General features: G+C 33.4%; 2 protein-coding genes across 2 annotated transcripts; one reads left to right on the forward strand and one right to left on the reverse strand.

Annotated features, from left to right (window-relative positions):
• The first annotated feature begins 9,288 nt into the window (after nucleotides 1-9,288).
• On the forward strand, nucleotides 9,289-12,141 carry LOC117931806. Its single transcript, XM_034852874.1, has 2 exons — nucleotides 9,289-9,606; nucleotides 11,850-12,141. The coding sequence occupies exons 1-2, from the start codon at nucleotides 9,366-9,368 to the stop codon at nucleotides 12,047-12,049; spliced, it is 441 nt and encodes a 146-aa protein (XP_034708765.1). The 5' UTR covers nucleotides 9,289-9,365; the 3' UTR covers nucleotides 12,050-12,141.
• A 382-nt stretch (nucleotides 12,142-12,523) lies between these two features.
• Nucleotides 12,524-14,893, reverse strand: LOC117931952 (disease resistance protein RPH8A-like). The gene is made up of 2 exons (XM_034853019.1): nucleotides 13,604-14,893; nucleotides 12,524-13,234 (listed from the first exon to the last, which is right to left on the reverse strand). The coding sequence occupies exons 1-2, from the start codon at nucleotides 14,891-14,893 to the stop codon at nucleotides 12,524-12,526; spliced, it is 2,001 nt and encodes a 666-aa protein (XP_034708910.1).
• Nucleotides 14,894-17,327: the final 2,434 nt, after the last annotated feature.

Here is a 17,327-nt window from a genome sequence, read left to right on the forward strand (position 1 = left end):
TGTTTAGCTTTCTGTAATTGGTAAAGTGTTGATTTCCAAACTCTAATCTCTCCTTTGTTTTGATGGTGTATATTATGAAGAAACAGCAGAGCGAGTTCAGGATCATTTTCTAAAAACTTTATAACAGTGGCTTCCATCAAACCACGTTGCTCTTGCCACCATGTTGAGCAGTTGGTGGAACGTGCTCTTTAACCGCAGCGGAAGTGAGAGATGGTGGAGGATGTGGTCAAAGAGGAGGACCACATCATGAAGTGCTGGACGACATGGTGAATGTGTTCAGCTAACATTCTCCCACTTGGTCCACACCTTTAACCTAATGTCTTATCCCAATCCATCAATTATCCCATTAAGTAACAAATACATGAATCATAGCGATAAGTCCTCTATTTAACGAGTGTTACCTTCCATGTATTACAGTGTACTCATCTCTTAACATTATATTTTATGTGGCAATATTACTTAATGAATAAACCCTATGTTCATTCTTGGTCCAATGAAGTTAAATTTTCTCAAAATTAAATAAAAGTGCACATCAATATGAGAAAACATCATAATAAGAGTTTGTACAATAGAAACTACATAATGGAACTAAGTCCCATGTTCACTACATGATCCTTGAATTTCAACGGTGGCATGCCCTTAGTAAAAGGATTAGCAATCATCAATTCAATGCTAATGTGCTCAATAACCACTTTCTTTTCTTTAACACGTTCTCTTATGGCTAGATACTTAATGTCGATGTGTTTGCTTCGACTTTCACTTTTATTGTTCTTTGCCATAAAGACTGCAACTGAATTTTTGCAATATATACTCAATGACCTAGATATTGAATCCATAACTCTAAGCCTGGAAATGAAACTCTTAATCCATACACTATGTGAAGTAGCCTCAAAACAAGATATGAACTCAGCTTCCATAGTAGAAGTAGCAGTCATGGTCTGCTTAACGCTCCTCCAAGATATAGCTCCACCGGCCAATATAAAAATGTATCCAGATGTTGATTTACGTGAATCAACACAACCAGCAAAGTCTGAATCTGAGTAGCCAACAACCTCTAAATTGTTTGTCTGTTTGTACATAAGCTTGTAATATTTGGTTCCTTGAAGATATCTCATCACTTTCTTTGCAGCTTTCTAGTGGTCTTTACCTGGGTTACTATGATAATCCCAACATTCCAACAGCAAATGCAATGTCAGGCCTTGTGCAGACTTGAGCATACATCAGACTTTCGACTGCAGAAGCATATGGAATGTTTTTCATTTGTTCCCTCTCAAGATCGTTTTTCGGGCATTGGTCCAGATTGAACCTATCACCCTTCACTATAGGAGAAACACTAGGTGAACAATTCTTCATCCGAAATCTCTCTAAAACTTTATTGATATAGGTTTCTTGAGACAAACCTAAGATGCCTTGAAATCTGTCTCTATGGATCTTAATGCCAATGACATAAGATGCCTCACCCATATCCTTCGGAATTGTTTCACCTCATGAAGTATACCCTTATCATTGGTTGCAAGTAAGATGTCATCCACGTATAAAACAAGAAAACAAACTTTACTCCCACTGACCTTAAGGTATATGCATTGATCCATAACATTTTCTTCAAAACCAAATGAAGAAATTATGTTATGGAATTTTAAATACCATTGGCGGGGGATGCTTGTTTTAAACCGTATATGGATTTCTTAAGCTTACAAACCAATTGCTCACCATCACTAAAGGGGAATCCTTCAGGTTGTTTCATGTAAACCTCCTCCTCTAGTTCTCCATTAAGAAATGTTGTTTTCACATCCATTTGTTGCAATTCCAAATCAAAGTGAGCTACTAATGTCAATATAATGCACAAGGAATCTTTCTTAGATACAGGAGAAAAGGTTTCCGTGTAATCGATTCCTTCTTTTTGAGTGAACCCCTTTGCAACAAGTCTGGCCTTGTATCTCTCAATGTTGCCTAATGAGTCTTTCTTTGTCTTAAAAACCCATTTACAACCAATGGTTTTTGCACCATTCGGCAACTCAACAAGGTCCCAAACATCGTTGCACTTCATGGAACTCATCTCATCCTTCATGGCATTGTACCACAATTCTGATTCTTTACAACTCATGGCTTGTGAAAAAGATTCGGGATCATTTTCGGCTCCTATATTGTAGTCACATTCCTGTAGATACACTACATAATAATTAGGAATTGCTAACCTCTTAGTTCGAGTAGACCTTCTTAAGGTTGCACCAATATTTTCTAAGGAAGTATGAGGTTCAACTTGTTGTTCAAAAGTGTTAGGCAACTCCTGATCAACTTGATCTACTGGAATGTTGTCAACAACTTGTGGAACCTCAACGATTGGTTGAACTTCAGTGATTGTTCGTTCTATACCCGATTGTACTTGAAGGGTGTTATGAACAATAAACAATCTATCACTTGAAGTGGAAGGTTGAGACTCTGTATGATCAATATCAGAAACTATGTTTCTGAATTGATCGCTCCCACTGACCAAGTCATATTCAAGAAATTTAGCATTTCTCGATTCCATAAGCCTAGTGCTGTGAGATGGACAGTAAAATCTATACCCCTTAGACTTTTCAACATATCCAATGAAATACCCACTAATAGTCCTTGGGTCTAGTTTTTTCTCCTGTGGATTATATATTCTCACTTCAGACGAGCATCCCCAAATGCGCATATGTTGTAAACTCTGTTTCCAACCTTTCAATAACTCAAATGGCGTCTTTGGGACAGCCTTGGTTGGAACTCGGTTTAATATATACACTGCTGTCTTAAGTGCTTCAGTCCATAAGAATTTAGGAAGTTTGAGTTGCTAAGCATACTCCTCACCATGTCCAATAAAGTTCGGTTTTTTATTTCTGCTACACCATTTGGTCTGGAGAACCAGGCATGGTGTATTGGGCAACAATCCCATGTTCTTGAAGAAATTTCGCAAATGGCCCAGGTGATTGTCCATCTTCCAAGTATCTACCAGGTGATTGTCCATCTTTCAAGTATCTGATCTCACGATCTTAATTTGTTTACCACATTGTTTCTCTACTTCTGCCTTGAAAACTTTAAAGGCTTCTAAAGCTTCATTTTTGTTATGAAGTATGTAGAGATGCATGTATCATGAGAAATCATCTATGAAAGAGATGAAGTATTTCTGACCATGAGAGTCCATGTCAAGACTACATATATCAGTATGTATGATCTCTAGTATGGCAGAACTCCTAGTAGCACCTCTCTTTGACTTGTTGGTTTGTTTTCCCTTAATGTAGTCCACATAAGTCTCAAAGTCAGTAAAATCTAGAGTACTAAGTACCCCATCATTTACCAATCTTTTGATTCTATCTATGGAGATATGACTTAATCTCCAGTGCCACAATGTAGAGAAATCCTCATTAACAACACATCTTTTAATGTCAGTTTGGACATGTAATGAATTATGAGTGATATCATTTTGTAAGAATATGAAATAAAGACCATCAGACAAAATACCATTCCCAACACAATCAGATTTATAAATCAAACTGAAAGATGCTTCTGAAAAATGAAAGAAATATTCAAACGGTACAAGTCAAGAAACTGAAATCAAGTTTCGTGAGAAACTTGGTACATAAAAGGTCTTTTGCAATTCTAAAACAAAACCACCATTTAAAGTTAAATAACATGTTCCTATTGCTTCCACATGCAAGCCCATCTTGTTTCCGGATAAGATGAATTGCTCACTTGTCACTGGCTTCCTTAGGTTTTGCATACCCTGCAAGAAATTTGAAATGTGGATTGTAGATCCAAAATCAATCCACCATGTGTTGGTATTTACATTAACCATATTAGATTCATAACAAACAAATGAGGTAGGGTTACCTTTCTTCTCAAGCCATTTTTGAAATTTCAGACATTTCTTCTTCACGTGTCCTTTCTTTTTACAGAAAAAACACTTTTCGTCTTTCTTAATGTCAGATTTGGGAGGAATTTGTTGCTTCCCTTTCTGAGGGCTTGAGATTTTCCTTTCTTTCATTTCCTTTGCATCACGAGCATGACACTTTCTTCCTGTTCCATCAATAACCTTCCTTCCTCTTGAACACACATGGTCATCAATTCATTGATAGACCACTTATCCTTATGTGTGTTGTAAGAGATTTTGAAAGGTCCATACTGAGGCGGAAGAGTGTTAAGGATAAAGTGCACCAAGAAGGATTCAGACATTTCTACCTCGAGCTTCTTCAATTGAGCCACTATGTCCCTCATCTCCATGATGTGTTCGCGTACACCTCTTATACCAGTGAGCTTCAGGGATGTGAACTTCATAATCAGGGTGCTTGCCAAGGCTTTGTCTGAAGTGACGAATTGCTCGTCAATAGCCTTGAGCAATTCACGGACATTCTCATGTTGCTCAATCGAACCACGTATACCAGCACTAATTTTTGTCTTTATGTACATCACGCTAAGCCGATTAGATTTCTCCCAACGTTCGTACAATAATATTTCTTCAAGTGTGTTGGTATCAGTGATCTTATGTGGTTCATCTTTCCTTATGGCATAGTCTATGTCCATGCACCCTAATTGAAGAAGAATTCTTTCCTTCCATATCTTAAAGTTATCTCCTCTAAGTTCGGGAACCTCACAACGAATATCAGATATGCTAGGTAAAACTGCACAAAAGGATTACAAGCTTATTAAAAATTTGAGGCTTTAATATAAATTCATGTTTTACCAATGTAGAACATGCTTAAAATTGAATCTAATTTTATTAAAAATTGTCAGTGGGCTAAATCTTTAATTCAATCAGATTAATTATCTTTATGATAGACTTTATCAAACTATTTTATTGAATTATGAAATTTATTATGAATATAGTTTGATATTTTCTGTCTATAATCTTTATGATAAACCTATTAAATTAATTCTTCCTAACTCCTGTGGGTAAATTAGGAAAAATCAATTTTAATATTTTATCCTAATTAATTATATAAACATAATGAAAACCCTGTGGGGTAAAATCATCATATTTATATAGTTAATTACAATTAATGTCCATAATGTGATCCTTATTAATATATAATTTTTATATAATTAAGGATACTGTGGCTATTCCTTAATTATTTAAAAAATCATATGGATTCACTAGACATTAAAACTATATGATATAATTTTAATATATCTAACTAAATTTTAGGCAACAATTGCATGCATAAAAAGCTACAACTTTTAATTTATCTAACTCAAATTCAGGCTACATTTTTACACATACAAACATATAAATTAAAATAAATAATTTAATTTGCATGTATAAAAATCACATATAATTTAGAATAATTTAAAAGGTTTCCAATTATGAGTGGGTGCTTAAACCCAATAAAATTATTTCAAACGGGTCATAATTGCCTAAATTGGCCAAATTTCACAATCAGTTACAAGCCCAATCAAAAATAATTTAAATCGGGCCATAAGTGCCTAAATTGACCCAATTTTAACAATTAATCCATGACCCAACACTTAAAGCCCCTTAATTTAGTAAAATAGGCCACTGCCATGCAATAAGCTTAATAGGCCCAAAAGTCACTTATACCAAGGCCCAAATACTTAGTAGAACCCAATCTCTCTCTAGGCTTTTTTTTTTTATTTTTTTTAATTTTTTTTTATTATCACTTGCAACAAAAACCCACCATCCTAATTTTCCACCACCCCGTGGACTACTTCATCACCGGTAGCCACGTACTCGCCGCCACCCACGTGGACTGCACCATTATCAGCTAGCTATGGAGCCGCCTACAACACATGCAAGAACAGCCCCACGTGGTGCCTTTCAAGCCGCCTGCATCACCAGCGGACACTATCTAAGAATGCACCAATTTCCTATTAGCTGTTGAAATTTGATCAACCTGGAGGAAATATATGGCTTTCTGGAGAAAGCCATTTGGAGCTCTTAGTGGCCACTTTTACCTGGACAGCTCACAGGAATGGGTTGATTATGGTTGCTGTGAGTTTAATGGCTCTTGTGGTGGGTTCCACATTGAAGAACAACCCAAAATATGGATTTCGATTTTCTAAAAAAATGAGATGGAGAACCAGGTCCGACAGAGGGTGGCCAAGGAGAACGAAGCCAAAGTGATGTCTCTAAACCACAAAATTGAATAGGATTTGTTCAAGTAAGGTCGTGTTTTGGGGTAGTGATCCTCTAATGATATCTCATAGTCTTACTTATTATTTTGGTTTGATCTTTCTTTCCCCATATATTTTCCCGATAGCAAGCAATATATTTTATTTTGAGTAGTGATTTTGAGAGATCATCAAACGGATATTCCTATCATGCATACTGTATGATTGTATTTTATAACCAGAAAAGGAAACATTAACTAAACAATTCTAGTGCAAAATAAATACTAAGGCAGAGACAAGGTTTTCATAGCTCTGATACCAAATGTGAGAAGATTTCATGCAATATAATCAATCCAAGCATACGAAACTTCTGCCATTAAAAATCACTTCTAAAAAAAATGAAAATGAATTTAGGATCATACTTACCTCCAACCATTGTTTAGCTTTCAGTAATTGGTGAAGTGTTGATTTCCAAACTCTAATCTCTCCTTTGTTTTGATGGTGTATATTATGAAGAAACAGCAGAGCGAGTTCGAGACCATTTTCTAAAAACTTTATAACAGTGGTTTCCATCAAACCACGTTGCTCTTGCCACCATGTTGAGCAGTTGGTGGAGCGTGCTCCTTAACCGCAGTGGAAGTGAGAGATGGTGGAGGATGTGGTCAAAGAGGTGGACCACATCATGAAGTGTTGGACGACGTGGTGAACGTGTTCAACTAACAGGCGACACCATTCCCCAGCTCTCTCCTTCCATTCCCCACTCCCACTCAATTTACCACCACCACCACTACCAAAGAAAGCACCAACAAGGCAAGAAACAGAGCAAAACCCGCTTACCATGGGGTTGCAGTTCTGGGCCTTCTGTCATGGTTGAAGCTATACATGGCCGCTTTTACGGAAGTGACATAGAGGGAGACGAGAGAAAAAGAGAAGAATGAAGAGAGAGAGATGAAGCAATGTCGACCAACCCATGACAACCCAAGGAATCAACGAAAATAAATATGCAGTCGTCTATCATTCATGCTCAAAAATCAATAAATGACTATCCAGAAACAGCAAGAGATGAACAAGGAACAGGGTAATGAGGAGATTAAAAAAAATATGTACTTGAAGGTGCTTCTCTGGTTCTCCAAACTTCACCTTTTTCTCTAGCAATCTCCCTGCTCCTTAGTTGGTTCTCTACAGCTGTGTTTTTTCTTCTTCTTCCTCCCCCCCTCCCCCCTAGTCCCATCTAGCTGCCCAATGTAGCTCAATCTCGGGGTGGTCAGAATCAGGAAGAAGAAAGGAAAAAAAAAACAAAAAAAAAACAAAAGAAAAAATGCCCCCCATCTGAGGGGTCCACACAAATTTAAAATTTTGATTGAAGTTTTTATTTTTATAAATAAAAAAAGTTAAAATTTTTTATTAAGTAAAAGGCTCAAATCACTATGATTTTTACATGAAAATTTAAAATTTTAAAATAATACAAGAGAAATATTTTTATTTAATCATAAAATTTATAAAATAAATAAAAATATTTTATTTAGTATGAATATAAAAAATTTATGTGACCTTTAAATTTGTTGTTTAAATTAAATTTTTATTAATTATTTATTATATATTATTATTCTATAATAATTAAAATTAAATTGAGGAAATATCGAAAATGTAGTGCTTGATTACGAAACAATTATCCATATGTTATTCTATCATTCAGATTTTAAAATTTAGAGTCAACAGATAAAAACTTAAAAATTATATCAATTGAAATATACAAATATTTTAAAAATAAAAAAATATTTTAAAAGTAAATTATGAGCAAATTAAGTAATTTATCAAAATTCTTAAAACAAAACATAATAGTATGATTCTCAAGACATTATAAAAAAATTGAAAAACAATTATTGTAATGTAAGTGTATTTATATTGTAATTATAACATATTTTTGTTGGGCTGTATTTTATAATAATATAATAAAAGTAATAATCTTGAGGATCACCTTTTATATCTTATTAATATTCAACATATCAAATATATTAACATCATCCACTCGATACATTGAGAAAAAAATTTATATGAAAATTTAAAAAAAAAAAAACACTATGCAAAGGAAAAAAAATCATATAAAAATTTTAAAATTATTTTATTATAAAAATAAAAAATGATTAAACATTCTCTATCATTTTCTTATTCTTTTTAGAGAATCTGAATGAAAAATTAAACATTTTATCTTCTTTAAATTTAATACAAAAACATAATTTATCAATTTAAAATTATAAAATATATATATATATATATATATATATATATATATGAAAAAATCATCATTTTTATTATATAATTATAAAACTTATTTTTTTCTTCATAAAATTAAAAATTAGAATAAAAATAAAAAAGGTAAAAAAACAATAAATGATATTTTGAAAATATTTTTAAAACTATTTTTGTTTAAATAGTAAATCCCAAAATTTAATAAATGTGGGATCCATGTACCATAAATGTATTGACAAATCAAGTGAAGTGCTTTAAATGCTTTAAATTTTAAAAGTTTTAGTTAAAGAACAGTTTTGGTATATTAAGCCTATTAAAGTCCTTCCCAAGAATTATTAAAAGATATCACCCTTTTTAGTAATTGTTTTGCCCAGTCTACCCTTTTGGGTAATTCTCCTTTTAAAAAAAGTGATATATATATATATATATCTTTCTCTTCAAAACATTTTTAGTCAAAATGGTTTCTTTAATAGTTTTTTTTTTTGAAGAATTACCTATCAAAAGTAATTTTTAAAAGCATTTTAAAATTTTTTTAAAAGTAATTTTATCAAAAGTAATTTAAAAAAAAAACACTTTTAGAATGAAAAGCGTTTTTCAAAATTACCGTAAAACATGCTTGTAATCCTATGTTATGAAAAGTAAAATAAAATTGAAAAAAATAAAACAAACTAAAAAAATAAAGAGAGTGGAGGGATACATTTAAAAACATTAATAATATTATTTTAAAAATATGGCATATGGGCCTAATTATTCTAAAAATTAAATTTATAAACTATACTTATACACCCATTGTATAATTTGCAAGGAAAAAAACATAATTTTTTTTTTTTTAAATCATGCTCTCTCCAATAAATTAAAAGAAAAAAAAAATGCAAAAAGGCGAAAATATCAAAATACCCATAGTCGAGGAGGCAACCGTATATGAGCACGGCACGAACTACACAATTGCGCCCCCACCCTTTTCAAATTTCAAAACCCTATAAACACCACACTACACCGATTCTCGCAGAGACCAGTAGGATCCACGCATGGCTCTGAAAGATCCTCAATTCCGGAGCTCCGGGGACCCAATGGAAGGATCCGACGCGGAAGAACTAGAGGAGTTGGAGGCTGATGTGAAGGAAATGGCTCAGAAGGTCCGCCATTACCGTACAACTCTCCCAGACCAGCTCAAGGCCACATTCACTTCGATTCTATCTTCTCAGCGACCTCCATTTCTCGAATTCGTGTCCGGATCCGAACCCGAAGCCTCCGGAGAACCTAACCCAGGTCAGTTTCGAGGTTATTGGTTTCCCCACCCTGTCTTTTTTTCTCTGTTTTTGGTTTCCTGTTTGGTTGCTGAGAAAATCTGGTAAAAAGAAAAATAAAAAGTGAATGCTTGAACCCGAGATTTTCACTGTTTGAGAGATCAGGAAAACAGAAATATACGTTTAATTGAGGCTAATACAAGCGTTTGGGTTAGTTGAGGTGGGTTTGGAGAGCAAAAGATCTTTCTTTTCTTTGGCTCTATTTTATTTCATTTCACTTTCTTGTTGTGCCATCAACCACATGTAGCGGAATGTCTTGGAATTAGATTTGTTGTTACTTGGGTCCTGAGAAAAACAAATTGGTTTAGGTAATGTGAGTTTCCGCTTCCGGGAAATAAAAAGAAACATAATTTTCAGAATAATATTTCTAATTTTTCTTTGCTGTCCAATAGAGCTTTAAATTGCTTTGTTAATGATATTGAATTTAAAAACTTAGCTTATGCTTGGTTCCAGAGAGTACTGTGGAAATAAAAAAATGTTAAAGAAAAAATTTCTCATGATTAATTGTACCATGGAAAATATGAAAGAAAATCAAATATAAACTTATACATTTTCGAATTATTTAATCTTTATATCGAAGAGTTATGATAAGTGAAATGAGTTTGAAATAGAACATACTATTTTCTTTCTATTTTCCTCTCTATTTTCTTTCTCTTGCCACCAAACATAGCCTTAGTGAAATCCAGAATTATTACTTATAATTCCTATGCAAAGTGTAATGTGTGTTTATGGAATGCTTTATGAAATGACATTTGGCTTAATTGAGGAAGCACATGCGTAATGTGTTAAGGTAGGATTGAAGTTGATACTGGTGGTGTCTGTGGCAATAATGTATTGGTGATGGAGTGGCAATTGCAGTTTCCGGTGGGTGCATTTGTGGAGCCTGCAAGGGTAGAGGAAATGGGGACAATAGTGGATGTGGTGGTGATGGTGAGTGGTAGTGGTGCTCTTTTATGCTATGCTTGGTTCCTGAAAACTATTAGGCTATGTTTGGTTCCAGTAAATTTGCGGGAAAATGCAAAGGAAAGAAAATAAAGAGGAAAAATAGAAGGAAAGAAAAAACGAAGAAAAATAAAAAATAAGTTTAAATTTAATAAATTAGTTTTATACATTTTTTCATACTCATTTTACTTATTTCTCTTTATCATTGCAAGATTAAATAATTTAAAAATATATAAATTTTAAATTATTTTAAATTATATTTGATTTTTTTTTTATTTTTTTTATTGTGAAATCAAATATAAGAAAATTATTTTTCTTAATATCTTTTTTCTTTCCCTAATATTTTCTGGGAACCAAACATAACCTTAAAGAAAGAAAAAAATGTTAAGACAAATAGCTTTCTCATGCTTGGTTGAACTATGGAAAATATCAAATAAGAATAAAATATAATTAAAATTTTTAATCAATTAAACACTTATGTATTTTAAAATTATTTAATATTTATATAGAAAAGTTAAAATAAGTGAAATGAGTTTGAAGTAGCATATAAAATAATTTATTGATTTTGAATATGTTTTTTTTCCTTCACTTTTTCTTTCCTTTTACTTTTTTTTTTATTTATTTTCTTTCCCTTGTATTTTCCTTCACATTTTCTAGGAACCAAACATAATTTTAGTGAATAATCTAATATTTATGGTTGTGGGATATTGCTTATGATTGTTGGTGCTGGTGGCAATGCTTCTGCAGTTAGTGGTTGAGGTGGTTTGTGTGATAGTGTTGGTGGTTTGATCATATGGTAGTAGTGGGGTGGTGGTGAGGACTATGGTGGTAGAACGAAGAGCAAGCAAACTTTGTGATTTTGATCCATTAGGGTTTGTTTATTTGGCAACATTTAATCAGGCGGGAGCAATCACTTTGCTGTGGCTGAAAAGTTTTTCCCACCTAGCAGGGAAAAATGAATGCTTGTTTTCTTCCCTCACATGTGATTTTTTTGCTCCCAACAATTTAACTTGACACAGCATTACCAAGCATGATCTTTTAGCCTTTTTCTTTTCATGAAACAAGAGAAATACTCTCAAAATACTGTTGAACAGCTCTTTATTTGTGTAGTGTTTCATTTCTTCTTTAATGTTTAAGCTGATCAAACGAACAACCTTGTGAGGTTCACACGCAAGGCTTCTCTCAGCCCTTAGTTATTCTGCGTTTATTATTTATTTCAGTTGTAGGTGAAGGATTAATCCTTTTTGTGCTTTGCAAATGCAGGACAGAGCAGGGTTTTGCTAGCTCAAGGAGATCATGAGACTTCAGAGAAAATACAGTTGCTCAAACAAAAGATTTCAAGTAATGTCTCTACCATTCCAGTCCTCTTGAAAAGATTGAATGAATGTATGTCAATGGTTGACAAACTTGATTCGTACAATGGAATTATGCATCCTGCCTTCAAAAGGAGAAGGACTAGCTGACCTAGTTTAGTTTCACATTTGCATTAATTTTGTTATTTGGTTCACTCGAAGAAGACCCCCATAGTGTATTAAGGAAAGAATTCATTTGCAAATCTTGTTAATACCTTAATTGCAAATCTAATACATCTTTCATGCAAACTCAGGGCAAAACAATTAAATTATATTTATCAAGCAATAGTGTGACATATGCAATAACAATAATATAACAATAATTAGTAATAATAAATTAATTTTGATATTAATGTATTAGTAATATTATTCAATTAATAATAATAACATGAAAGTAGAAAAAGAAGAGAAAACGCAAATATTAAAGGTGAAATGATAAAAATAAAATAAAATAAAAGGAGTAATTTGGTCATGTTCACATGATGAATCAATCGAGCATATTGAAATATACAACATAAAATGAGTTTCACCTGATTATATAGAATTTGAAGTTCTAAATTAACCATAATTGCAGCTAAAACCAAATTAATATCCCCTTATGGGGGGAGGTACCTGGGAGGTGATTATACGACGGATCCTATTCCAATCTTCTCCTTGTGTCTCTAAAACCTCACTCATCAATTCTTGGGATACCTCATAGAGGTTTACTCTTTGGAGCTTTTTCAGCTGCAATAATCCATGTGGGAACTTCCTCATTTTGTCGCAACACTCGATTTTCAATGTCTTCAGATTAGGCATTGCTCCTTCCTCCACTGACAAGTCTTCTAGACTCCACACCTCCTGCATTTGTAGGAATCCAAGTCGAAGGAACCCTCCATGATTACAATTCATTTCCGTACCCACATAAGAATCTTGTAATAATGTGAGAATCCTCAAGTTTGGCAGCCTCCCTAGTATTGGCATTGGATCTTCCTCCATTTTAGTATAAAGCAGTTTGAGTTGCATGAGCTTCGGGGGATAGAGTGTTGTTTCCACGGGTAGTTTTCGGATGGTTCCCACTAGATGCAATTTGTAGAGGCACTCCAGACCTGGGAATAGAATTGTTGTTGATGTTGACAATCCCTCGCTTTCTATAAAATTATCAGTAGCCAACTTCAGCTTTTGAAGCCCAGTTAATTGGGCTATAGATCGGAACGACCCCTCCTTCAACTCTCGGCGAAAATAAAGGTTTAGCTTCAATTGCTTTAGGTGGCGGGTCAGTTTTCCCAAGTTGTTATCCTTCAACCAATCGCCACCCTGTAAATATAATGTCTGAAGGTTGGTCATTTGATGGACACCCAAATGGCCTTCCACCCACCTCTCTCTCATTGACTGCCTTGATGAGATTCGACAGTTGTAACAGTTTAGATGTCTCATTTGCTGCAATTTCCAAATTGTATGGGGTATTTGGATGACATTGTATCCTAAATCAAGGGTTTGCAAATTAACAAATCTACCGATTGATGGTGGAAGCCTTCCTATCTGCGTACCTAGGCTTAAGCATACATACTTCAGGTGGATGAGTTCTCCTGTTTTTCCTAATGGTATGGTAAAATAAATTTCTCCATCCTGCACCGAGTCCATGTGCAGGACCCGAAGCAATTTAGGGTATTTATGTAAACATACCTCATCTCCTTCATCAATGGATCTATTGAGGATCAAAGATCGGAGATTAGAATTTTGCAAATGCGGAGAGTTGGTCTGACTAATATTACTGCTGATCAGTCGACGAACTCTAGTAGGAAGCACCTCCACATCAATGTTTTCAGCTACCTCAAAAAGTTTTTCTTCTTTAGCTTCTGAAATGGCTAGATCTCGAAGCAGGTCGTGTATACGGCAAGACTTCACCCTTCCATCGTCTCTCGTATCAGCCACCTGAATCATGCTTCTCTGGATCAACTCGTATAGGTAGTCTTCTGCAACGTCTTCCAGCGTTTCTTTTCCCCTTTTTTGTACAAATCCTTCAGCAACCCACAAGCGAATCAACTTAGTTGCTTTGATTTCTGAGTCCTCCGGAAAAACCCCACAGTAAAGAAAGCAGGGCTTCAAGTAAGAGGGTAAGTCGTTATAGCTCAGTGCAAGAATTCCCAAACAGGAGTCGGGACCTTGACTTAGATGCCAATCCATGCTTTTAAGCACTTTCAGCCATGAGTCTTGTGTCAGATCCTTCAGTGATAAAAGTCCTCCAAGCACCACAATTGTAAGAGGTAAACCTTTGCATTTTGCTACAATCTCCTTTTTGAATTCCTCCAACCCTGGCCATGTCAGTACTGCTCTAGTCCCTACTTTGTTGAGAAACAGCTCCCAGCTTTCCTTTTCACCCAGAAGTTGAAGTTTATAGCAATCTGAATGAGCATCCACAGCAATATCTTCTCTGCGAGTAGTGATCAACACTCTGCTCTTATTTGATTCTGCAGGAAAATATGAGCTCAACCCGCGCCAAACATCGGTGTTCCATATATCATCAAGTACTATCAAGTACCTTTTGCCCTGGAGACATTTATAAACCTCTTCTCCCAATTCATTTTCATTTTTACGTTTTTGTTCATCCGTGAGAGTCGTGACACAATTGGCGATCCCGAGCAAAAGCTCCCGGATATTGTACTCTTGAGATACATAAACCCAAGCACGATAACAAAAATGGTTCTGAACATCCCTGTCGTTGTAAACTTTCTTGGCAAGAGTAGTTTTGCCAAGACCACCCATCCCCCAGATGGCCACCACTACTCTTTCCATTGCTCCCTCTAACAGCTTTCCCTTTACAGCTTCCACATCATTTTTCATCCCCACTACGTTGGTTTCTTCAACAGTGGGAAGCCTCTTCTCTTTCCTGGCCACCATTTGATTGGAGTACCGTTCAGAAGTAGTTGCAATACCGGAAGAGCTCCCAGGTTCATAAGCTCTCAGATCTTCCATGCCGTACCTCCGTTTATTAATCAAAATCTTCTCAAGTGTGATATTGATCTCACTGATACGCCCATTGAGCTAATTCACAAGCCGTAACTTGTCAGGCAAGACCACGCATGCGGGTAAGAAGTTGAGGAACTTGAGATTATTGAATCTCTGCTGTCGTTTGCGTTCCACTTTGGATATGAATTCATCAATAGCATCTTCGGCATCATAGGCTGCATCCCTGATCTGATTCACCCACAGCTTGAACATTTTGTCGTATCTACGCTCTGCATCCGCATGTTCTAGGAACTGGCGGATCCACTCCAGCTCGTTTCGGAGCAGCCTGACCTGCCCTTCTACTGCCCCATAGAGTGAGGCTTGTTGTGAAACCAAGTCATACAGCTTCTCTACGAAAGGCGAGATACTGCTCTCCGCCATTTTTGATGCACTTCTTCTTCCTCCTCTTCTTTGGTGTTTTCAACAGGCAAAGGGAGCAGCAGTGTGTACCTAGAAGAAAATAAAATCTCTCCTCAGACACGGATCAACTCGAGATTTGCTCCAAGTTAAAAATCCTGTATATGGTAATGTGTTTAAATGATTATTACTTTTTTAAAAAAAAATAAAAGGTAATGGTGAGCTTGAACTTTTGATGAAATTAATATCAATAAGGCTTTTTTTATCAATAAAATAATGATTTCGTCCCACTTTTATTAGGAAAAATACAAAATAAAAAAAATTGACATGCTTGTAAAAAATATTTAGTAAAAAGTAGAAGAAAATATTTAAAATTTCATATATTTTTAAATATCTTAGGATTTCACTAAATAAGAAAGATTGAGAATGGTTAAAGTCTTCAAAGTAATAAAAATATTTCAATACTGCTAGATTATTGTTAAATTAAATAGGAGAAGATAATATTTTTCTCCTTTTAGGGCGACAATGTCATAACTCATATACGAAGATAAGAAAAAATTGGATATTAGTTGTTTATCAAGGGAGAATATTGTTATATGAACATGAAAATTATAGTTGTATGAAAAATTAAAGTATGATAAATAAGAGTCAAAACATTGCTTAGAAAATGTAAATTAATAATTAAAATAAGAAATATCTTCAAAGAAGATAATTGATGAAGATAATAAGAAATTATCTTTGATAGTATAACAAAATCTTGTATATGTTGGTGTCTTTAACCTATTTCAACATAACTATGAGTTCAAATTATGGGGGAATGAATATCAATGGAAAAGATAAAGAAAATAAAGTTTGGAAAAGAAGCTCTTTTATCAATAATATATATATATATATATATATATTTGTATTGGTTATGAAGAAAAATACAAAAAACAAAAGGGTTTATGTATATAATAATTTTTTATATGATTATATAAATATATACATATATAATCAAGGTGTGCTACACGATGCATGGAGTTTGCAGCATCCACGTGTCACGTGCGTCATCTCGCTATCTACTTTGGTTTTTAATATATAAAACTTTATTTAAGATCTAGGCATCAACTTTATCACGTGACACTCACACCGAAACTTATCGATTGAATCAATTAAAGTCAACAACATTTAAAAAAAGACTTATTAAAAACAATTGAATAGTTTTTAATTATTTTAAGAATAAATTTTATTTAAAAATTTATAATTTTTTTAAAAAAAATTTAAATAAACAATAATTTTTTTGATTTATTTAAAAAATATATTTTTAAAAAATAATTTAAAATATAAATGAAATAAAAATAAAAAAAGTGTCATGTTTAGGACAAAATTTTTTAAATTATTTTATTTTAAATAAAAAATAAAATAATTTTTTGGATGTCTTTTTAGGACAGTGTCATGTTTGAAGACAAGGATTTGCTTTGGAATGACTAGGGAAAACCAAGAAAAGTTTAAAATAAAAATAAAAATAAAGGTGGAATATATATAAAAAAATTGTTAAGATACAAAAACACTGAATGTGAAGAGAGAATACTCTTTCATGAAAAATTAAGAATATGAAATATGAAAGAGTGTGGTTTAATAAAAAATTAAAGTGTAATAAATCAGTGTCCAAATATTAAAATGTAAATTAAGAATTAAAATAAGAGATATTTCAAGAGAAGATAATAGATGGAGATAATAAAGATTAAGGTAGTGCTTGTTCTTTGAATAAAAAAAGTTAAAATATTTAATTTTTTTATTAAATTAAAAATAATATGTTGATATTAATCGATATAATAATTAAAATAACACTTTAATTATTATATGGATTAATATCAACAAATTACTTTTAGTTCAACAAAAACACCACCAAAGAGTCTAATTAATAGTATTTTTACTATAAAAAAATTATTAACAAAATAATGATTTCACCCCACTTTTATTAATTAGAAAATAAATGAACACAGTGGATATTGAATTATCAACTTTTATAAAAATTATTTGAAATTGTAAATATTTTTACATA

Source organism: Vitis riparia, chromosome 15, assembly GCF_004353265.1.
Source record: "Vitis riparia cultivar Riparia Gloire de Montpellier isolate 1030 chromosome 15, EGFV_Vit.rip_1.0, whole genome shotgun sequence".
Classification (NCBI taxonomy): Eukaryota; Viridiplantae; Streptophyta; class Magnoliopsida; order Vitales; family Vitaceae; genus Vitis; species Vitis riparia.